General features: G+C 39.3%; 1 protein-coding gene across 1 annotated transcript; it reads left to right on the plus strand.

Moving 5' to 3' along the window:
* The first annotated feature begins 1,808 nt into the window (after positions 1-1,808).
* Positions 1,809-19,606, plus strand: LOC114692011 (zinc finger protein 431-like). The gene is made up of 4 exons (XM_028867629.2): positions 1,809-1,922; positions 17,187-17,313; positions 17,514-17,574; positions 18,169-19,606. The coding sequence occupies exons 1-4, from the start codon at positions 1,905-1,907 to the stop codon at positions 19,547-19,549; spliced, it is 1,587 nt and encodes a 528-aa protein (XP_028723462.1). The 5' UTR covers positions 1,809-1,904; the 3' UTR covers positions 19,550-19,606.
* The last annotated feature ends 5,133 nt before the right edge of the window (positions 19,607-24,739 follow it).

Consider the following 24,739-nt stretch of genomic DNA (forward strand, 5'->3'; position numbering starts at 1 on the left):
AGTGCACACCATTAACCACAGCTCTCAGGAGGCAGAGACAGTTGGATTTTCTGAGTTTGAGGCCAGCCTGGTCTACAGAATGAGTTCTAGGGCTACACAGATAAACCGTGTCTTGAAAACACCAAAACACCAATCAACAAAGAATAAGATCCACCTTTAATCTGGATCATACCTTTTGGCAACAGCTGACATATATAAAGGATATTGAAGAAGGAAGTCTTTGCTTGCTTGCCCTAGCTCTGGCTACCAAGTTCACTCCTTTACTACCATTAGGGCCCACTTCCTTTTAATTTTGTTGTATACTGAAGAGGAGCTAAGACATCCAGTCAAAGGAACTGAACAACTACTGTCTTCTTCAAATTTCCATTGGTAGACAGCCACTGTTGGAGTAGCTGGGCCACAGCTTGTGAGACAGTCCAATAATTTGACTTTATACATACATCTAGAAATTAATTCTACTAGTCATGTTTATATGGAAAACATTGAATAATGCAGCTGGTTGTTGTTGTTGTTGTTTTTTTTTAACCTGCCCGATTAGCTGGCTAACAATAGTGCTCATAAAGTCCTTCTTCCTAGCTCCTTTATTCCCTAAATATTTGTCTTTCCATGAAGACTACTCTTTTTATTATTACTCATTTGCCAACAGTTTGCTCTGAAGTTCAGGAATAAAACTCCTAAATTAATGGCACCATCATCCAGCCTTCTGATGGGAGAAAGATCTATTATCTTGTTTGTGATCTGGTCCCTGCTTTTCTTTCCTGGTTCTCTGAAGTCCCTGTGAAAACCAGGTAAAAAGTACCTTCATTTCACCTGACCTCTGTGTGAAGCCACTGAACATCATCTCCTTTTGTGTTCTTTTTTTTTTTTTTGTATTTATTTTACAATACTATTCAGTTCTACATAATAGCCACAGATTCCCTTGTTCTCTCCCTTCCTGCCTCCTCCCCTTCCCCCAGCCCACCCCCCATTCCCACCTCCTTCAGATCAAGGTCTCCCCCGAGTACTGGGATCGACCTGATAGACTCAGTCCAGGCCGGTCCAGTTCCCTCCTCCCAGATTGAGCCAAACGTCCCTGCATAAGTCCCAGGTTTCAAACAGCTAACTCATGCAAGGAGCCCAGGACCTGGTACCACTGCCTAGATGCCTCCCAAACAGATCAAGCCAATCGACTGTCTCAACTATTCAGAGGGCCTGATCCAGTTGGGGGCCCCTTAGCCTTTGGTTCATAGTTCATGTGTTTCCATTCATTTGGTTATTTGTCCCTGTGCTTTATCCAACCTTGGTTTCAACAATTCTTGCTCATATAAACCCTCCTCTTTCTCACTAATTAGACTCCCAGCGCTCCACCAGGGGCCTAGCCGTGGATGTCTGCATCCAGATTCCTCAGTCCTTGGATGGGGTTTATGGCACAACTATTAGGGTGTTTGGCCATAAATCCTTTAGTTGTTAATATTATGGGCCCCCTTCCACCTCTGTGATAGGGAATCACTTCTCCCACATAGTACAAAGGGCTGCTCAAGCTAGCTAGCCACATTGTGTCCAGGAGAAAAGGAGGAAGTGTCTATGGATAGCAAAAAGTTAGCAGGGTTGGCTATTGGAGTCAGGAGGCAAATGCTATCAAATTGCATATCTCCACTGAATTAGAAAATGTCTTTGTCTGAGGTGGAAGGGAGGGTCAGGAACCATGGTACTGTGTCTTTAAGCATAGTGTAACCCTATGGCAGGTTCTCTTGTCACTCAGAACTCACTAGCCAATCAGGCCCTCCAGGCGACCTGCCAGTCATGAGTTGTGCAGGGCGCTTCCGGGTTCCCGGCTTCAGGCTTTGTTTTGAAGAGGAGCTGGCGGGAGAGGTCCTGTGTGCTGTGCTGTGAGTGCTGCTGCTGCGGGGAGCTGAGAGGAGAGCATGGGAAACCGTGACCAGGTGAGCGAGGGTCTGCTCTCTCCAGATGGGGAGGTTGTGAGCCCGTGTAGCAGGTCCTCTCCAGTCCCAGGTGGGATCTTGCAACCAGAGTCTCTGTCCTGTGAGGTCCCAGTGGTCATTGCAACTCCCTGGATGCAGGGGCAGGCCTCTGAATAACTTTGTTCTGTGGCTGCATCCTCACAGATCACTGGGAGCAGGGAGCTGTGCGTAGTACGGAAGATCTTTGTAGTCAACTTCAACATGCTTTTGGTACATTCCTGGAAAGCAGGCTGCCAAACTCAGAGACGCATAGTTTTTCCAGTAGCTTCCAGACATTCAGCATTTTGCATTTTACTTTTACATGTAAAGCTCATTTATGGTTGTTTTTGTGGAAGCTGTAAAAGGCATCTCATGTGTTGGGTAGCACTGCACTACTAAGCTGTCATGTGGAAGAGTAGAATTGGTGATATAAAGCATTTACAAAAATTTAGGATGTAACAATTACTCAAAGTAGAACTTTGCTGAGGGAGGACTGCCTCTGAAACACTCCAAAGATAAGAAGTATGCTAACCAGGCCTGTTAGAGATAAGGATGGTAGGATACACATTTGTTTTCCAAGACTGTCCAGACATTTGGCTCCAAACTATTACAAAGGAGCCACCCCTATTTTACTACCAGCCACTGGGCCCATGCCCACATCAAAGAACAGGCCTCTAACAAGCTGCTCAAGGAGCCATTACAGGGTCACAGCCAACCTTAAGGCACAGTGTGCCAGAAAGGTCCAGTTTTCTTCCTGAGAAAAGCGTAGTTCTGGAAAATGGCCAATATGACACCAGGCGGCCACTGTTTGAAATATCAATCAGTGTTGTGTTAAGGACCTACCTGATCAAGCAAGGCTTTCATTTAGACCTTCAGCCTTGGAGGAGGAGTATTCTTGGGAGAGCTAGTAATGGCCTGGGGCCTAGGCCTTGGGAGCTTTTCCTAAGGGCCTCATGTATTAGCAATAAAACAGAGCTCCTTCCCCAAAGCCTGTGATATGCTTGGCAATGCTGGTAATGCCCTTGTGTAGGGATTTCCTGCAATGCTGAGAACTCAACTATTCCTAACACATGGAGCTATGGTTATCAGTTCCAAGGCCACTGTGGGCTTTTGTCAGTTAAGTTCTTGAGATATCCTGTGTTCCTCTTGTGCAGTATTGTTTAATTAGTCTCCTCCTGATTTTGTCTCATATTATGATAGTTTCTGTTGACTTCACACAAGTCTCCAACTGTCTTCCATTTCCCTCCTGAATGTAGTATACAAGATGCTATTCTTCTTAAGAAGAAGCTTACTTGGCATAAGACAGCTCGTGCAGGGCCTCCCCACCACAGCTTTTATCTTTTCAACCTTCTACTTTTCCTAGCTTTCTCTTCCCTGGCACCTCCACCTCAGGACACTGTCTATGAAGAAGGGTCTGCTATTTCAAGTCACTGGTGTTCTTAAGAAATAATTCTAGGAATATCTTTGCTGTGTAACTCTCCCGTCTGTCTAAGTAGCTAGACTTTTACAATTTGCTGTCTCTGTTTAGATTGTTCAAAGTTAACCTGAAGCATGAACCTAAAAGACACTTGAGGATGACAGCATATGTGGAATGCACTATATGTCTAGGCTGTTTCCTCTTTGAGCATTAGCCACAGATGGAGGCATACTATCCTTAAAGAGATTTTTCTGTATTATTCTCCTAAGTGTGTGGAGTGATTTTTTTCTTGGGAGGCATATTAATTCTAGAGCACCTGCATTTCATCCTGTTGAGAAAAGTGTTTCTGAGACAAGCTCTCTTATGTTGACTCAGGTGGCCTTGATTCCAGTCTGTTGATTTCCAGAGCAATGACTTTGCTGTCTTCTATACTATTCTTTTTTAAATGAAATGACTGTACAAGTCCAGAGTTCTAAAATTATTCATTTGAGTATTTTAGTGGACTATACAATGTAGTCACAGGAGAAGGATCCACATGTGGAACATTGCTTCTGTCTTCAGACCAGATAGGAGGAATAGGTTCTTGGGTACACCTCAGGGGAAACAGGGTAGGCAATCAGCTGCTGCAGTCACCGTTATGAAAAAGGATCTGATTGTGGGAGTGGGAGTAATTTTGTTATTTCCCAGCATGTTTTAATTCATCTCATGTGGATGAACACTGACCAGATTGTGTAGGTGTACAGTTTGGGAAGGTTATCTTGAGCCAATGCATATTGAATTTGCAATTAGTCAACTCTCCTATGCAAACATGGTCAATTCTGCTTGACACAGTTATGTCAGCTCCGAGGTTTGAGAAACGGGCCATTGACTGTAACTGTATGTCAGGTAACAGAACTCAGCAGCCAAGATGTGCATCTGTGCAAAATCAATCTATCTCTTATTAATGACATTCCCTCTGCTAGGGAAGGGCCTACTCTTTTTCAAAGTCAATATAGCTAAGTTATTTTAATCTGAAAAATTCATTATTTTTATCATTTTATAAGTCACTTAATGTTTTAAATGTTAATATTTTTAATATTTTTATTGTTAATATTTTTCTAATATTTTCTATATTACTGCTCTTATCTCTATTGGTTTCTGTTCCCCGAAGTTTTGAGGCCTAATGGAGAGTTTCAATCCTTTTCTCTCAGGTGCTGTTGATTTTTATTTCTGTGTAGAGCAAGGCCTCCAGTAGCCCAGGCTTCCTTCATGATGTGTTATTGAGAATTGCATTGAACACCTAATCCTGCCTCTGCTGCCCAGGGCTGGGAAGACAGGCCTACAGCTCCTTCGAATCCAGGCCTTGACTATTCAGTGAGGAGGAAAAATAGACCAGTTAATGAGTGACCTCCAACCTCTGGCTTTTAGTGAGGATTTATAAATGAGGAGGGACCTGTGCAAGAATTGAGTTCATTGACCAACTGTGGAGCTTGTGGAGTCACAGTGCAGAAAGGGAGAGGCAGGACAGAGGCTGAGAGCTTTCCTACTTCAACAATAGTTGAGAGTAGCAATGTGGAATTAGGTCATCAATTTCAGATGCTCCATAATGTCCTGACTGGCCATTTCTTGGGTTTCACAGACCAAGGCAATCTAGAATCTGGATAAAAGACTAACCTTATCATGAAACCAAATTGCTATGGTTATAGTAGTTCAACCACAATAGAAGGTCTGTGTAAAATGTTGTGGCCCTGCCTAACAGGACTGTTAATTTTCTAGTTTAAGATGTTCATCCTGAGAGAAGAGGTATGAGAAATCTTAGATGTGCTCTAAAACAAATCCCTAGTCTCTAGAGCACGTGGCCATAAACCCTGTTTCAATTTTTCAAAATAATTTTTTGAGATCATCACTACATCATATCCACATTCTGTTTCCTGCCACCAAGCCCTGCCATGACCCCTCATTGTTTTCTAACTCATGGCCTGTTTTTCCTTAACAGCAGTTACACAGTAAAACATGTACTGTGTGAATGTGACCTGTGTTTGGCTGCAGGATTTCCCAGCTATGAGGCAATGGGTTGGCGGCACTGGACATTGAGTGTGTAATGGAATATGCCTACAAAGGACCCTGTGCTTTGGATGAGGAAGAGGAGGTGCTCTGGAGGGTGGAAGAATGTCTACTAAAATACAAACTTTCTAGAGTAGGGCTCTACCTGCTGGGCTGGCAGGGCAGAGCAGGCAGCCTTGTGCTGTCTGAGTCATTTGACCTAAGATCACCCAGTAGGGGAGCTGCTAATATTCTGAGACCCAGCTGGGTGGCCCTAGCCAATGAGGCACTCTGGGAAGGCTTATCTATCAGGAGTACCAGCAGCAAGTAGCTTTCAGGTACTTTTTGGGATTCTTCTCTGCATCCTCTGTGGGGAGTTGTTAGGAAGAACCCCAAGCCATGCCATGGTGAGTATGGGGTATTGGAGCAGGTCTGCTGTGTTGTCATTTCTGCTGGGATTTGGATGGACCATGAGCAAGACTGTGTATCTGTTGATCCATGTGGTGACCTGGGCAGTGGCCTTTGTCCTCTGAGCCTTCCTGTGTCTGAACTTGCTGGGGAGGGGGAGACTGCAGCCCTGGCATGGAAGGATATAATGCTGGTAATATCACTGTCTGGTGTGCACACAAGGGCACTGCTTTTGGTGTTCAGTGGGAAGAGAGATTGGAAACTGATGGTCTGACTTTTAGAAGTTCTGAATATGGCATTCCTCTTTCAGGTTTGTCTTATGAATGTTACAAACAGTTTAGAAACTGGTAGAAAGGTAGTGATATGGATCATATTTCTTCAATACATGTTTAGAATGCTTTTAACTTTCTGTTACCATCAGCCACAGTGTTGTGATTCAGTAAAGTTTAGTTCTCGGGCACTAAAGACTTTCTGATCGGCAGAGATTTCTCAGTTGTGCATGGTGTTGGGCAGGTTGATAGGGCAGAATCCACATCTTGTGCCATAATGAATGTGGCAGGAAGGAGCTTATAAATTATTCTTCTTTGTTGTATTGGGATTTGGCATCAGTGGGGCTGGGTTTACCTGAAACCACAAGGGGACGTAAGGGGCTGCAGAGCCATAGCAGGAGATCACCTCCATTTTCAGAGAGAGCTCTAGAGCATGGGGCTTCTGTCTTTGGATGAACCATCAGTAGCTGGAGGGTCAGAAACAACAGTATAAGGATCACTTTGAGTTAATTTTGTGAAAGTTGTCAAGTTTGTGTTTATTTAATTCCTATACACATTGAATCATAGGAAGCTGGGTAACATTGGTCAAGATTACACTTTTACTGGCTACGTTATTATTATTATTTTGGTTTTTGATTAAAGGTTGGCTTCTTTTGTTCTTGGCTTTTTCTCTTTCTCCTCTTTATTCTTTTACAAATATTGTACCCATTCTTGATTGTTGTATCATTGTATTAAATTTAGAAGCCATATTATTTCAATCTGTGTACTATTTTTTAATAATCCCATTGAATATCCTGAGTGTTTCCACTTTGCGTGTAGTTTTGGAATCAGCTTTCCTGTTGTAAATTGTTGGGCATTATAATTGGATTCTATTTGTTCTGCAGATTTATCATTTACAACATCTTAATTTTGATGCCTCATGTACCCAAGGGTCATTTCTTTACTTCTTTATTTAGTTAGGCTTTGTTGTTGCTAATTTGTGACAGATCTTTTGGTTTATTGGATACAAGGTATTATGGGTCTTGGCAGGTGTCTCAGCACATATTCTTTTGTGGGATGACATGAGTTCAGATACCAACATTCAAGTTGGGAGGCACATAACTGTCTACTATTTAAGATCCAAGGGTTCTAACAGCCTCTTTTTGTGTGTCACCTGTATACATATGGAAGACATTCTATCATGCACAAACATATGCAAAAAAATAGCAATAAACCCATTTTCAAAATTGCTGTGACTTATAAAGCAATTATAGTAAAACAAATTGTCTTAGGTATTTAATACAAATCATACACTGATTCTTTAAAAATCTGTTATCTTGCATTTTGTTTTTAAAAGTTTTCATTTCCTCATTAAAAGTTTTCATTTACTCACTCTGATGCAGACTTATAGGCAATTATCAATCATAGGATACAAAATGGTGTCTCACTGATCCTACAGATATCCTTTTCTTTACCATAAGAGAATGAGATCCTCTTAGCAATCAAAACCATTTTCTATAAAGTTAAAACATCAGAAGATTTCATGTGAATCTCTCCAATTTTGGTGGAACACCCTCCTCACCCAACTCATTTTCTGTTATTGATAAAGTAGAGAACTGGAGTGGGTAAAGGGTGAGTGATGGCCAGTGGTTTTTTTTTTCTTTTTGGAGTTTGATTTTGATTAGAATCTTGTCGTTTTTGTGTGAGGCACCTATATATATATATATATATATATATATATATATATATATATATATATATATATATATGTAGGTATGTTTTTGTGTCTTGTTTTGTCAATTGTACCATCCATGTTGTTGATTTTTATTAATTGTAATCTAATTATACTGTTCATTTTCTAGAAAATGATGGACCTTCACCAACTTTGTATTCAGAAAATTTCATGTGAATTCCTTGAGCTTTTGTTGGTTTGGGAACTTTCTGTGGAGAGACAGTTTTAGTTTTCTCTTCTTGATCTCAGAGGCTTGCTTCTCCTTATTTCTTGACATATTTATGTTTTCCAGTTGTTACCATGTTCATGTTTGTGTTTTTGATGCTTGGTAGATGGTTATGTTTAATATATTGACTTTGTATTTTTAAAATCTTCTCTTATATTATTATTGTCTCTTTGTCTTAATTAGCTTCAGCTTTCACCATGGTGTAGCCTACACTCATCTGAGGGAATATCAGTAGAGGCTATGCCCAGATCGGAATCACTAGTTACTGTGTTTGTGCAAAATTGTGTTGCTTGATGATTGGTATGGAAGACTCTTCCACTGAGGTTGTAATACCTGAAGCAAGTGGGCCTGAGATGGATAAGACCAGGGAAAAAAGAAAGCCAGGAAACAATGACAGTGTCTCCCTTTGATTTTTGCCTTCAGTTCCTAGCTTGAGTTTCTATCCTGAGCTCCCACAATTGTGGGTTGTGATCTGCAAATGTCAGCCAAATAAACCTGTTCATTACCTGAGATGCTTTTGGTTAGAGAATTTAATCACAGCCAGAAACAAGAAAGTTAAAACAACACGTGGTACCAAAAGTGATTGTGTTGCTGTGTAGAACGTGGGAATGTTGTCTTTGGAGGAATGTGGAAGATATTAGGACTTTAGATGGCAAAAGCCATAGAAAGCTGCGCACGGAGCTTAATCAGCTCTTCTTGTGGGACTAGGAATATGGAAGTGTTGAGAGTAATGTAGACAGTGGAGCTTAGGGTCATGGGATTTCAGTGGGAAATAGACTCCAGGAAAAATGTAGCTAGAGGGCATTTGTATAGTGTTCTGTCCCTGAATAATTCCTATTTTCTCCATTCCTTGAGAAAATGAGTAAGGCAGAATTATAAAGTGATTGGCTGATTTCTTGGACAAAGTATTGATTCTATTGGGTGTTTATTACTGAGGATTCATTCGGGTCTGCCATGGAAAAGAAACAAGTGGTGCAGGAAGAAATGAAAATTTTGTTTTGTAGAGGGAAACAGCACTCGGTTCTTTCACATGGCAGTCCTGTGGTGAAGCAGAGGCAGGAGATTTCGAGAAGTTTAGCACCATTAAAGAGAAGGTCCCTCTCGGCATTTGAAGCCTAGGAAGGTTTCCTAATGGAGCACACATGTTGGGCTCTGGATAATGTGATAAATCCACGGGAGGCTGTTAAGGAGTATTAGGGAAATTTATTAGGGTAAATTGAGGAAATACAATCACAAAGACAGAATGGAGTAGACAGCTGAAGTTGTCCTCTGAACTGACCAGAAGTGAATGAATCTACCTGGCAGGCAGCAGGGAGAAGGGACTCATCCCTTTTCTTTTAAAAGGTCACATACAATGGCAAGAAGCACCGCCTCCTTCAGGCCCTATAGCCCAAGGTCAAGGGTGGATCAGATACCACTACATTTCCCCTTTTTGTCTAAATAAGAAGGTTGTAAACTTAATGCAAACTATATGCAATAAGAATGATTATTAAGTATTATCCTGGAAAAACAAAGGGTAGTAATATAAACAAAAATGGGACTACAACCAACAAGAACAACATCTAACAAGAAAGACATGCTAAATGTTCAGGAATGTCCAGATCATAGGTAAATAACAAATTACTGAAATTACTATAATAGCTGACCTTTCCTGAAGATTCTAACTCTAGTACTTAATATGTTCTAGCTAAGATATGAGAAGATTGTAAATGTAATTATCTAGTCTCCAACTCCATCAAAGACCTGAGAAGGAACATAATAATAACAGAGAAAATGGAAAATGCAAGCAAGCAATTTTTGAAAATTCTTGTGAGAATAGACAGAGACAGTTGGCAGCCTGGACAGTCACCTAAAATTTCTCAGCATCGTTGGGGCATCTAATTTGGCTACTATGGTGATATTTTAATTGTACTGAAATGTGATTTTATTTGTATGTTAATAAATAAAGTTGCCTGGGGGTCAGAGCTAATAGCAAGCCATAGCAGAGCTTGGTGTTTGTGGTGCACACCTTTAATCCCAGCACTTGGTAGGCAGAGCTAGGTAGATCTCTGTGTGTTCAAGGATACAGCCAGCATTGGAGACACACGCCTTTAATCTCAATACCATTGAAGACCTGGAGGGCTGTACATATAGGCAGTGATGAGGCAGTCATGTGGTTGGGTTTACAACCAATGAGAAGGCAGAACAGAAAGTCTATATAAAGATAAACAGACAGGAAGTAGGTCTCTTTTGGAGAGGTCTCTTGGCTGAAGAGGCTAGCTGTAGCAGGCGGGTAAGGCTCTTAGCTCTGATCTCTTGGCTTTCTTCTTTGCATTGATTCTGTGTTTTTTATTTAATAAGATGGTTGGTTACATCTACAGGCTACAGGCCTAGAATATCTGACAGACCATTTTCAGAATCAGGAATTTTGAAAGAACATCTTTCCCTGTGTTGGCATGGTTCAGTAGTTGTTTTTCCTTATGTTTTGCTTGTCTGGAAAGGAAAGTGTTCATACTGTCGGCAGTCAAGGCAAGGGCAGTTCTTTGCTCGGCAGCCCCTTTTGTGCCAAGAAGAAGACAAACTTCCAAATGGAAATGTCTCAGAAGCCCAACATTCTTTTAGGATCTGATTCGTGCTGTCAGGAGCTATTGTGTCTCTGTCAACAGAATTCTAAGTTATCAAAACATTTAAGTGCCATATTCTCTAGGTCTGTGATGTGTTTGAAGATTACCTGTCCATCTGACATATGTTTCTGTAAATCTGGACAACCTAACTAACATAACTATAGAAATGGCAAGCATGGGTGACTATAAATCTGTAAGTCTTCTCTACCTAAATATCTTAAGGGGTAAGGCTTCACATTAACAAGATAAGCAGTCTGTAAGCAGATGAACCATATAAGGACAATGATCTCAAAATTGTGACAATACATAAAATATCTTTTTTTTTTTTAAAGATTTATTTATTTATTATGTATACAGTATTCTGCCTGCATATATCCCTGCAGGCCAGAAGAGGGTGCCAGGTCTCATTACAGATGGTTGTGAGCCACCATGTGGTTGCTGGGAATTGAACTCAGGACCTTTGGAAGAACAAGCAGTGCTCTTAACCTCTGAGCCATCTCTCCAGCCCCCCTAAAATATCTTAAACAGAGGTAGAACTGTATAATGTAATATGCCATATGACAACATTATCCTCAACATGTGTTACTACACAAAATATCTTAAACAAAAGTAGAACATACATACAGTATAACAAATATAATTTTACATTTGTATCAATATACAAAATATTTCAAACAGTTGAGATAATTGTATAGTACAACAGGTAGAGTTTTGTCATTGTATCAATATACAAATCATCTTAAATAGGAATATAAGAATAGTTTACATTTATACCAAATATATGAGAATCCATACCAGTGCAAATTGTTCAATTTGCTAAATCAGTTTACTAGTAGATACAATAATTACCTTAATATACTATACCTATTCATTCCCCTTTTTCTTTTCTAAAGGAGAATACTGAGCCTAAATTTTATTGTTCCACCTCCAACCTTATAACCATCCATCCATAACTCTGAGAAAAATGAAACCTTTGGGAGAGTGGCATCAATTTCTTAGAATTGCTTCCTGATGTTTAGGGGGTGACAGTATCTCTGTGAGGTCCTGTAAGAAAGCTTAGATAGGTCTCAATAGGGCTAGCCATAAAGTCTGTAGCCAGTCTCAGAAATGGATAAGATTGTTGAAGATTCTGGCTAGTAGTGTAGCATAATGGACCATCTCATCTTAGAACTGTTGTGAAGAGTTATCAGTCCAAGGCTGATCATTGAGTAATGTTCTTAGTACAATGGCATCTTCTGGACAGAGTAGAGTCATTGTCGTGGGGTCCCATCTTCCTTCTGAGTACTTCAGAGATTGCTATCGGAAAGACTTATTTTCACTATGGAAAACTTTACATTTTTAATATCAAAATGGAAAGTTTGAATCTTTTTTTAAAAACTTATTTATTTATTAGGTATACAGTGTTCTGTCTGCATGTATGCCTGCTGGCCAGAAGAGGGTGCCAGATCTCATTACAGATGGCTGTGAGCCACCATGTAGTCTCTTTGAATTGAATTCAGGACCTTTGGAAGAGTAGCCAGTGCCCTTAACCACTGAGCCATCTCCCCAGCCCTGAAAGTTTGAATCTTAAGATGACATGACATGTGAGGAGGATTCCAAGAAATCAAAAATAAACATGCAAAGAAATAGAATCCTGACAACAATGATCCCTAGATTATTGGTTTTCTTTTGTCCCATACCAGTTGGCTCTTTTGATATGAGAAAGAATCTCCTAATTTTTCTTTTAGCAATATGCTTGGGTTTAGAGAAGGGGAGAGCCACATTTCAACTTCAAATCCAGCTTGATTTATAATTGAATTGGAGACCACAACTATTCTAGAGTTAAAGAGGTATTGATATTAGGCAGTGAGATATTACCCTGTAGAGTATATTGGTTCCAGTAGGTCCTTCCTTTATGCGCTAGACATCTAGGTGTCCACAACCTTATGATTTCTTGAAGGTGGGTATTTCTATTATCCTACAAAGACAAAAAACAAAACCTTGTCCCGACACTTGTTTGTTGAGTTTTTCTTACAACTTATAGAGTTGTTGCATCAGTGGGAGAGATATTACTTCTCTTCATCAAGGGGTGTCTCCTGTTCTAAGTGAATTTTTATTAATTTTGTTGGTATCCATAGCTTTTCTCCTCCTACAGAAACAAAGGGAAAACTCCTTCCCCAACATAGGACATACCCTGGTTTCCATTGTGAGGTCAAAACATCTTTGAAGTAAACTGGTTGATTTAGCTCAGGAGTTTTTTTCTGTTATTCAATGTCTCTCCACAGCTGTTATCCCTTCCTCATCAGCTGTTGCGTTAACACCCGTGTTACCGATACCCGTTCACCATGTCCGAGCGAGGGGCTGTGGATTAGAAAATAAGAGACAAGAGATAGCGAGTCATTTGCCACGGCTGAATGCCAAATGCCGTTTATTGAAAGAGGAAGGAAACCTTAAATACAGGCTTACAGCACAATAGAGGATCCCTGGAGGGCAGAAGTTCACTACCAAATGTTCTACATTCTTGCATCTAAGTTGTTTACACCAAATGCAGGATACAGGAACAAAGAACATCCGGTGAGAAGGAAACCAGCAGGGAATCTGAATAGGGAGGACTTCTGGTCAAGGTCAGCAAGCAAGGCGGCATCCACTCACAGTCAGGGGCCGGGGCCCACAATCAGCATTGAGAAAATTCATGGTTAATAAAGCATTATGTAATCTCTTTCTAGGAGTCATTGTTACCTCTTTCTGTTTCTGTAGCATATCTTTTAAAGTTCGATTGGATCTTTTTATGACTGCTTGGCCTGTGGGATTGTGTGGTATACCTGTAACATGCATTATATTGTAATAAGCAAAAAACTGTCTCATTTTGAGACATATGCTAGAGCATTGTCAGTCTTAATTTGTACAGGTATTCCCATGATGGCCATAACTTCTAATAGGTGTGTAATCACAGAGTCAGCCTTTTCAGAACTCATAGAAGTTGCTTATTGAAATTCTGAATAGGTGTCAATGGTATGGTGTACATATTTTAATCTTCGAAATTCTGTGAACAAAACACATCCATCTGACAAATTTCATTTTTTTGCTTACTTTAGGATTACTTCCTGCAGGTAATGGAGTTTGGTTATAGAAGGAACAAGTAGGACATTTTTTTTTTACAGTTTCCTTGGCTTGTTGCCAAGTGATGGAAGTAGCAAAGGAGAAACATGTATGAACATTTTCAGGGGTATAGAGCTATGAAAGACCTTTGAGAATGAAGCCCCACTTGTCTGAGATGGAGCTACAGGATTTGCTGTTTACCCTGCTAAATTTTAGGTTTGTCTTGGTCCAATCTTCCCTCACTGTGTCCACATTTTTTTTTCCTTTCTAAAAATTAATTCTTCTCTCACACAATACATCCTGACTTCAGTTGTCCCTTCCTCCTCTTTTCCCAGTCCTCCCCACGGCTCCCCTCTCCACCAGATCCGCTCCTCCTCCATTTCCCTTCAGAATAGAGCAGATATTCCAGGGATAACAACACAACCCTGCATAGCAAGTTATGCTAAGTCTAGGCACAAACCCTCATCAAGGGTGGATGAGGCAACTCAATAGGAGGAAAAGGGTTTCAAGAGCAGGCAAAAGAGTCATGGACACCCTCCACTCCCACTGTTAGGAGTCCCACAGAAACATCAAGCTACACAACCATAACATATATGCAGAGGACTTGGTGCAGACCCCTGCAGGTTCCATGATTGCTGTCTCAGTTTCTGTGAGCCCCTATGAAACCTGCATAGGTGATTCTGTGGGCTGTATTTTCCTATGTCCTTCTTTAAGTTAGGAAACTTTTCAACTATAAATTTACTTGAAAATATTTTCTGAGCTAAGATTCTTCTTCTATTCCTATTATTTTTAGGTTTGGTCATAGTGTTCCAGATTTCCTGGATGTTATATTTCAGGGAAATTTTAGATTTAACATTTTCTTTGATTGATTTATCAATTTCTTCTATCATGTCTTCAAAGCCTAGAATTCTCTGTTCTATGAATTGTATTCTTTTAGTGAAGCTTGCCCTTGTAGGTCCTGTTCAATTACCTAGATTTTCATTTCCAGAATTCCTTTAGTTTGCATTTTTTAAAGTTGCTTCTATTTCAGTTTTCAGGTCTTGAACAGATTCATTCATTTCCTTAAACTGTTTGTGGGTTGGCTTTCTTTAAGGGGTTATTCACTTCCTCTTTAAGGACTTCTGTCATCTTTAAAAAGTTGGTCTTAAGTCTCTTGTGCTTCAACTGTATTGGAATATTCAGGGTTTGCTATGGTAGGATAGCTGGAATCTGGTGGTGACCCATTGGCTTGTTGAGTAGCTGAGAGGCTGGCCCCTGGTGTCGTCTTTTCTTGCTCCTCCCCCCCCTTATTTCTCCTCCCTTTTATTCTCTCTCTGCTTGCCAGCCCTTCCTACCCTTTCCTGCCAAGCTATTGGCTGTTTAGCTCTTTATTAGAATAGTCAGGTATTTTAGACAGGCAAAGTAACCCAGCTTCACAGAGTTAACCAAACGCAACATAAAAGACTGTAACACATTTTGCATCATTAAAACAAATGTTCCACAGCATAAACAAATACAACACATCTTAAAATAATATTCCACAGCAGCCTAGGTTTCATTTTGAGACTACAAGATGTTGAGATACCTAAGCTATGAGACATCTTCAATGGAGACCTAGCTGCATATAGTGAATGGAAGTAACCAAAGAGAAATATGTATGAGAAGCTGCAGGGATAGGGCCATCCAAGCCCTTTGAAACTGAAGTTCCGTGCATCTGAGACAGAACTACAGGATTTGATGTTTGTCCTGCTGTGCTTCATTCTTGTCTTGGTCTAATCTCCATTTCTCTTTTGGAATGTGAATCGTATTCTGTGCCATTGTATGTTGGAAAGATGTAACTTGATTTCTGATTTTATATGTCACTGTGAAGAGATTGTCTTGCATGTCAGAAGAGTCTTTGGACATTTGAACAGCTCAGGGTCTGTCACAGACTATGAGGATCATTGAAATGACTAAATGCATTTTCTTGACCATGAGGCTATAGTGACCTGGTTTACATTGTAGTTGACTGAATGAAAACTTTCTAGATTGGATGATATACTTGAACATGTGTATCTCCTTGGTGACTGTCTTTCAATTGCTTGTGAAACATTTGGTTGGAGGAGCCTTTCTGGATGAAATTTCTCATTGGGGATGCAATAGCCTCAATCCATTTACTGTTCTTTGTATTTACTATGTTGTGATTGAAACAAATCAGCCAGCTTCCTTCTTGTGCTGTCATGCTTTAACCACCATTATAGACTCTACCCCAGAGTTACATAAGATACCATAGAAGCCATTGCTATTCGTTGCTGAGTCAATTTGGTAGCCTGCTGTTTTAGTTTGTTTGTTTGTTTGTGTTGTTCCTTTGTTTCTGAAGACAAGGTTTGTCTGTGTAGCCCTGGCTGTCCTGAAAGTAGTTCTGATCAACAGGCTGGCCTCGAACTGAGAGATCCCTGACTGTGGCTCCCAAGTTCTAGGGTTAAAAGTAGGTCACCATTTCTGGCTTTTTTTGTTTTTATATTATTGGGTGATGGGCCTGCAATATAGGTTTTTGTACATGTTGTGCATATGCTGTTGTACTGAAATTCACCCATATCTTGAACTTTAATATTTGGCGGAGGATATCATTCTGTTTCCCAGGATAGCAAATATTCATGACATTAACACTGCATGAGCCTACTGAGTTATTATGTAGGTCTAGGACATTATGCAGGTATAGGACCTTCTTCCTTCCTGTTGTGTTTATTTTGATATTTTTAAAATGAATATGAGTGTTTTACCTGTATGTATGGTTATGCACCACATGGTTACCTGGTCCTCATAGTGACCAAAAGATGATCTGAGCACCCCTGAACTTGGTGTAATGGATAGTTGTGATTCCCCCGTGTAAGTACTGGCAATTAAGCCCACCTATATGCAAGACCAGCAAGAGCTCTTTACTACTGAGCCATCTCCTGCCCTGTTTTGATTATTTATGATCAACATTTATATTGCTAATGTTTTTATCTGTCCATTTGTAACTGTTTAAACATGCAGTGTCTTTTAATAAAATCTTATTGATGTTACAGTTTAAATCGGGGCACTTCAGGTTTCTGGAAGATGAGTACACTACTGGAGTGAATGCATAACTCTTTTTAGGAACTTCAGGAGAAACCCCTGAGTTCTATCTTGTTTGTTTGTTTGACTGATTTTTGCATGGGAGACAGTATCTTAATATGTACTTCTGGCTGTCCTGGAACCAATTGCATAGACTAGTCTGGGATTCAACTCAGAGGCAGATATACCTGCCTTTGCCTTTTGAGTGCTGAGGTTAAAGGCATGAGTCAATACATTCAGCTTGTCCATCTTATTTTTATTTTTTGTACTTACTAATTGTTCATACAATTTCTCTCATCTCATCTAAAGGGACTTGGTAATTACATTATAATTTTTATGTTATGGAATAAGTGTGGGGAGTACCAGAATTATATCACTATGTTGTCAAAGAAGTATACATTTGCAATGTCATCAGTATCATACTTTCTGTTATAAACATGTATGGGATATTTTAGAATACAGTGACCTATGATGATGTGCATGTTGACTTCACTTGGGAAGAATGGACTTTGCTGGATCCTTCCCAGAAGACTCTCTACAAAGATGTGATGCTGGAGATCTACAGGAACCTCTATACTTTAGGTAAGACCGAATTTTCCTTCATATTAAAATTAAAGAGAGAACTGTTCCTTGGTTAGTGATGGTCTTCTATTGTTTGATTGAGAAGGAAAAAGAATGAGGTGAATAATTCAGACATGGTTCTAAGGTTCACTGAAGGTATTATGTTAAATTTTGCCCAGTTTTCAATAATATACCATACATTTTCTGATACTATATTTTAGGATACAGTTGGGAAGATGATAATATTGAAGAACACCATCAAATTTCTAGAAGTCATGAAAGGTAATTTTCATGTGCAAGCTGATACAAATGTGCCTCTCAAGAAACTGTAATGTGTTGTGGAAGTTTTAAACAAAAGCAACAGTATAAATAAGCACTGCTTAAAATGTATTGATGATTATGAAATTCTCACAAAACGATATACCTCAATTTCAGCTGGTGAATTGCATTTGCAAGGCAGTCTTTTAAGAAAGAAGACAAGGAAACAATGCCTTAACAGATATCAGCATTTAATTATAGCACCATGAGACAAATGCTGTAAAACTGCTAATCTATTTATTTCATACTACTCATATTTCAAAAGATACACACATTGAAGAGGTCATAAGAATATCTCTAAAACCCTCTAATAAGCAAAAACTTTCAATGTGTGTGAACCATGTAAATAAGGATCTTTCCATCATATGTATCTTCAACGATGCAAAACAACCCTTCCTGAAGGGAAAAAAACATGAGTGCAAATACAGTGATAAAATTTTAAGATTTGATTCCTCTTTGCAGTTGGTCCAAATGGCAAAATTAATTTATACAGAGGTAAAGATTCAATAGTGTATTGAATGTAGTAAAGCTTTTTACCTGTGCTAATTCTACTTGCAGGCATGAAAGAAGACATACTGGAGAGGAACATTCTCTATATACTAAATATGGTAAAGTCTTTGCATATGACAGTCATCTTCAAAAGCATGGAAGAACACATACTGGAGAGAAACCCTATGAATGTAATCAGTGTGGTAAAGCCTTTGGACAAGTGGGTCATCTTCATGTGCATGAAAGAACACATACTGGAGAGAAACCCTATGAATGTAGTCAGTGTGGTAAATCCTTTGTATGTCATAGTAATCTCCGAACACATAAAAGAACACATACTGGAGAGAAACCCTATGAATGTAATCAGTGTGGTAAATCCTTTGTATGTCATAGTAATCTCCGAATACATAAAAGAACACATACTGGAGAGAAACCCTATGAATGTAATATGTGTGATAAAACCTTTAGACAACAAGGTTCCCTCCATATGCATAAAAGAACACATACTGGAGAGAAACCCTATGAATGTAATATGTGTGGAAAAGGCTTTGGACAACAGAGTTCTCTCCAAGTACATAAAAGGACACATACTGGAGAGAAACCATATGAATGTAATCAATGTGGTAAAGCGTTCTCTAGACAGAGTAGTCTCCAATTACATAGAAGAACCCATACTGGAGAGAAACCGTATGAATGTAATCAATGTGGTAAAGCCTTCTCTATACAGAGTAGTCTCAAATTACATAGAAGAAAACATACTGGAGAGAAACTCTATGAATGTAATCAGTGTGGTAAAGCCTTTACATTTCACAGCAATCTCCAAATACATAAAAGAACACATACTGGAGAGAAACCCTATAAATGTAATCAATGTGATAAAGCCTTCTCTACACAGAGTAGTCTCCAAGCACATAGAAGAATCCATACTGGAGAGAAACCCTATGAATGTAATCAGTGTGGTAAATCCTTTGTATGTCATAGTAATCTCCGAATACATAAAAGAACACATACTGGAGAGAAACCCTATGAATGTAATCAGTGTGGTAAAGCCTTTGGACATCAGAGTTCTCTTCAAATGCATAAAAGAATACATACTGGAGAGAAACCATATAACTGTAATCAATGTGGTAAAGCATTCTCTACACATCGAAGTCTCCAATTACATAGAAGAACCCATACTGGAGAGAAACCCTATGAATGTAATCAGTGTGGTAGAGCCTTTGGACAAGTGGGTCATCTTCAAATGCATAAAAGAACACATACTGGAGAGAAACCCTATGAATGTAATCAATGTGGTAAAGCCTTTGTTCAACACAGTGTTCTTCAAAGGCATAAAAGAACACATACTGGAGACAAACCATATGAATGTAATTGGTGTGGTAAAGTCTTTGCATATACCAGTAGTCTTCGAACTCATGAGAAAAAATCACACTGTGGAGAAAGCCTGTAAATGTAGCCAGTGTTGTGATGTTTGCACTTTATACAGAAATAAACTTTTTGCTTGCAATGAGTCTGTTAAAGCCTTTGCATATTACAATAATATTTGAGTACCTGAGAAAAATACTAAGGGCTTTTTTTTTTTTTTTTTTTGGTTTTTTCGAGACAGGGTTTCTCTGTGTAGCTTTGCGCCTTTCCTAGAACTCACTTGGTAGCCCAGGCTGGCCTCGAACTCACAAAGATCCGCCTGGCTCTGCCTCCCAAGTGCTGGCATTAAAGGCGTGTGCCACCACTGCCCAGCTAAGGGCTTCTTAATATAAAGTATTTTCTAAGATCTTCAGCTAAAATTCTTACATTCAGTTATACAACTGTATTTATTCTGTAGAAAATAATTGACAGTGTCAACAATTTGTTCAAACATTATGATGTCCACGTTTAAACTGTGTGTACCTGCAAAGTCATAGCAAAAATATATTTGTGAATTTATGGAGCCATACGTGTAAGGTAAAAGAACCAGCAAAAGAAACACACACTGAGCCTGAAACCAGAGCCAAAAAACCACACATGTGTAGCCATTACCAAGCTAATATGAAACCAACTAATCCCTTAGCAGGAAAGTCAACCAATCCCTGACACAAAATCTAGCCAATATCCAAGATTGTCCAGGCTCAGAGATTGAAATCTGGCCAATTCTCATCCTGAAAATTTTTCCTCAGAAAAGTCTACCCCTACGAAGCCCTATATGTGCCCTGTGCCTATTTAATTAGCAGCTGCCCTTTTCCAGACACTCTTCTGGATTCCCCTCTCCCCATTAAATCTCTTGAATAAGTTTTGATGAAGATCTTCTTTAGATGTCATGGAACAGAATCTCTACTGGGAAACTCCCTAGTGGCTGCACTGGTCAGTGACTGTGGAATGGAATATGCACAGAAGGGACACTGTATCTTAAAAGAGGAACAGGAAGTACTCTGAGAGACTGGAAGAGTTTCTACTTAAATACAAATTTCCCAGACTAGATCCTTGTCTGCCCTTAAAGTAGAAGGACACAGCTGGGAAGACCTGTGCTACCTTAGTCAGTTGATCTTTGCTCATCTGGACTGAGGCCCACCCAGGTAATACTAGTTATTGAGGGACTCTGGGCAAGCCTAACAAGCAGGAGTCCCAGTGGGAGGTAGATTGTGGGTTTTTCTAGGGTTTTCCTCTAATGCAGCTATAGGAGCCTACATGGAGACCATAAGCCATGCCATGATGAAGAGGGGTAATTGTCTCCCATGCAGGAGGAGCATATTGCCTGAGCTGTCCGATTGGCTGGGAGTTGGATAGACAATGAGACAGTCTGGTTCTGTTGGTCCATGTGTTGACCCAGGCAGTGGCCCTTCTCTAAACCTTCCTGAATGCGCATTCCCTAGGAATGGGGAGGCTCTGCAGGCCTGGCTAGGGAGATAATGGTGTGTATATTATCACTGTCCTTTGTGCACACACTGGCATTGCTTTTGGTGTGCAGTGGGAAGAGAGATTGGAAAAATGAAGACATGGTTTGTAGAAATTCTCAACATTGCAATCCACAGCTTGTGTGGTAAGTTTTACAAATAGTTTAGAAACTGGCAGAAAGGAGGTAATGGGTGTCATCTTTTAGATATTCTTGATTAGAATGCTTTTAACTTTCCTCTACCACCAGTCACAATGGCATGATTCAGGGAAATTCAGTTCTGGGAAACAAAAGGAATTTCCGAGCGGCAGGGTTCCTTGAGTGTTCATGGTGTTTGGCAGGTAGATAGGGCAGATTCCACATCTTGTGCCATAATTCATGTGTCAGGAGCCAGATATTAAATTATTCTTCAACATTGTTTTGTGTATGGGCATCAGTCAGACTGGGTGTTCCTGAAACCACTAGGGGAAATGAGGGGATGCATAGCCGTAGTCAATGTTTCTGATCCCCTGCAATTCCAGAGAGCTCTAGAGCAGGTGGGCTCTCTGTTTGAAAAAGAGATCAGTAGTAGCTGGAGGATCAGAAATATATCAGTTTAGGGGTTGCTTTGAGTTATTTTTGTGGGAATTGTGCAGTCTGTTCTCATGTAGTTTCTATAGATGTACAATCATAGATAACATTGGTCATGTTCACATTTTTCCTGGTTGAGTTTCCTTGGGTCTTCTGATGAAACCTTGGCTATATTTTTGTGATTTGGATTTTGGCTTTTTCTCTCTATTCCCTTATTCTTTCACAAATATTGTACATATTCTTCATTGTTGTATGTAGTAGAATATTAAGGAGTGTTACTTTTGTTTATGTGCATTTGCTTAACTCTGTGTTACTGTGGCTGTCTAAAACACCTGATGGTCTAATAAAGAGATGAACGACTAAATAGCGAGGCAGGAAAAAGGATAGGTTGGGCTGGCAGGCAGAGAGAATATATAGAAGGAGAAAATTCAGGGAGGAGATCTAGGAACCCAAGGAGGATGACTTGAGGGACCAGGCACCTAGCTACACAGCAAGTCAAGGGGTAAGAGTAAGATTTACAGAAGTAAGAGAATGGGAAAAGCCCAGAGGCAAAAGGTAGTTGGAATAAGGTAAGGAAAGCTGACAAGAAAGAAGCCAAGCTAAGGCCGGGAATTCATAAGGAAGAATAAGCTTCTGTGTGTGATTTGTCCCACCAAAAAAGACTAACAACAACAGTTGCAGACTTGTGTTAAGTACAAAAGCCACATTGGTCAATTAAGACCAGTTTGTCTTAATCCTATTAAGAGTTCTGAGTTTTTCCACATGGCACATAGCTTTGGAATCAGCTTTCCTGTTAGAATTTGTTGGGAAATTTCTGTGGGTTACATTGAATTTATGCTGTAAATTGACCATACCCAACATCTTTTTGTTGTTGTTGTTGTTGTTGAAAATACATTATTTTAATTGTGTTGTTTGCAAAAGTATAAAAGGGTAAAAACCACTATTCTGTATAATCTTTTTTTTAGCAAACTACTGTAAACGTGTGAAACTGAAACTGATTTGAAAAAAAATGTACCAAGATATAGAAAGAGGATTGCGGTAAGTTTAGTGACATAGAATGCATTGTCATGTTCATATAAAAGATATCCTATTAACTATAATTTAATTGAGAAAGCAAAGAGAGTAAAACATGCTCTAGAATTTAACATTGAGTCTGAATGTGACATGGCATTGTGTAATGGCGTGCAAAATAATCTCTGATAGCTGTAGTTTGTGATTTTCTGTAGATATCAAGTAAAATTAGTTAAAAGCATGTTGCATTGCAATAGTTGATAGAAAACTGCACATATTTAGTGTATGTATTTTGATGCATTTGGACATAGTACCTACACCCAAGCAACCTCATCACTACAAACAAAAGAGTAAACCATACTCTCCAGATATTTTCTTTCTATCCGTGTATTCATGTGTGTCTACAGAATACAAGATTTTCACAAAATGATAAGATTGCCCTGGACCCCTGCAGTCTTCCCAGTATATCTTCCATACAATTAAAGTTAGTATTAAGAAGTATCAGAATTCTTATGCTCACGGCATTTATATTCATGGTGGCCTAAATTTGAAAATAACCTACATTTTTACTTGTTGAGGACAAGCTTGGGGCCTTAAGAGGACACAGTGCTAAATGAATGAAGACAATAGCAGTGGCTAAAGGATTATACACTTATATAGGACTCTCACAGCCAACATTGTATCGCTCATGAAACAGCCTATAATTACAGGTCAGCCTCTGTCAGCCCACTTCATTCTCCCATCTGATTTTCTGATTTTAATCTTTATTGCCCTCTCCTTTGTCAGGTGGATGTGAGAACTCCAGCCATCTTCTCTACACTACAGGTAACAATAGAAAATGAAGGGCCTAAAGAATACAGCACCTAGTGAAAGCAATCACCTTCAGAGGGTTTTTCTAACTTTCATTTAGTTGGTATGTGGAGAAGAATAATTAAATACCAAACTTTTTGTAGTAAGAATTGTTACAGAGATGAGATGCAAATGTGCTATTATTCTCTATTTCCTCAGAGTCCATTGTTATGTCCCCCTTTTCCTTTCTGATTTTGTTTATTTGGGTATTCTCTCTGTGTCTTTTAGTTAGTTTGGATAAGGATTTATCTATTTTGTTTGTTTTTTCAAAGAACCAGCTCTGTTTTCTTGCTTCTTTGTATTGTTCTCTTTGTTTCTATTTCATTGATTTCAGCCCTCAGTTTGATTATTTCCTGCCATCTACTCCTCTTCAGTGTGTCTGCTTCTTTTTGTTCTAAAGCTTTCAGGTGTGCTGTTAAGTCATTAGGATGGGATGGCTCCACATTTATCACGATGATGTCTCAATTCTGAAATCTATGCCCCAAATGTAAGGCCATCCACATTTGTAAAAGAAACATCATTAAAGCTTAAATCACTCATAGAGCCCCGTACAAAAACAGTGGGAGACTTCAACACCACACTCTCACCATTGACAGGTCATCCAGACAGAAACTAAACAGACAAATAATGGAGCTAACAGACATTATGACTCAATGTACCTAACAGATATCTACAGAACATTTTACCCAAAAACTGAATAACTATTTACTGAGTTACTACTAGGTTAAGGAAGAAATAGAAGTTAAAGACTTCCTAGAATTCAATGAAAGTGATAGACAACATACCCAAACTTAAAGGACACAATGAAAGTTGTGCTAAGAGGAAAGTTCATGGAACTAAGTCTATCACTTTCATTGATACATTTGAGTCATAATGTCTGTTCAGGCTTTGTTATGAATTATCTTGTTTTCTCCATCTATGGTGGTTGACAGTTTTGCTGGGTCTAATAGTCTTGATTGACATCTATGGTCTCTTGGAGTCTGCAAGGCATTGATCCAAGTCCTTCTGGATTTCTGGGTCTCCTGAGAGGTTGGGTGTAATTTTAATAGGTCTGCCTTTATATGTTACTTAGCCTTTTTCCCTTGATGCTTTTAATATTCTTTATTTGTTTTGTATGTTTAAAATTTGATTATTGTGGGGCAAGGTGATTTTCTTTTCTGATCCAATCTCTTTGGTGTTCTGTAAGTTTCTTGTAATTTTATAAACATGTCATTATTTAAGTTGGGATAATTTTCTCCTATGATTTTGTTAAATAAATTCTCTGGGTTTTGGAGCTGGGTTTCTTCCTATTCTTCTATTTTATTATTCTTATGTTTGGTCTTTTCATGGTGTCCCAGGTGTCCT

This window comes from Peromyscus leucopus, chromosome 22, assembly GCF_004664715.2.
Source record: "Peromyscus leucopus breed LL Stock chromosome 22, UCI_PerLeu_2.1, whole genome shotgun sequence".
NCBI classification, from domain to species: Eukaryota; Metazoa; Chordata; class Mammalia; order Rodentia; family Cricetidae; genus Peromyscus; species Peromyscus leucopus.

Excerpts from the sequence above, each read along its gene's own strand:
- LOC114692011 (XM_028867629.2), top strand. Across the intron at positions 17,314-17,513 it reads CAGGAACCTCTATACTTTAG|GATACAGTTGGGAAGATGAT; the intron begins GTAAGACCGAAT and ends ACTATATTTTAG. Across the intron at positions 17,575-18,168 it reads ATTTCTAGAAGTCATGAAAG|GCATGAAAGAAGACATACTG; the intron begins GTAATTTTCATG and ends TTCTACTTGCAG.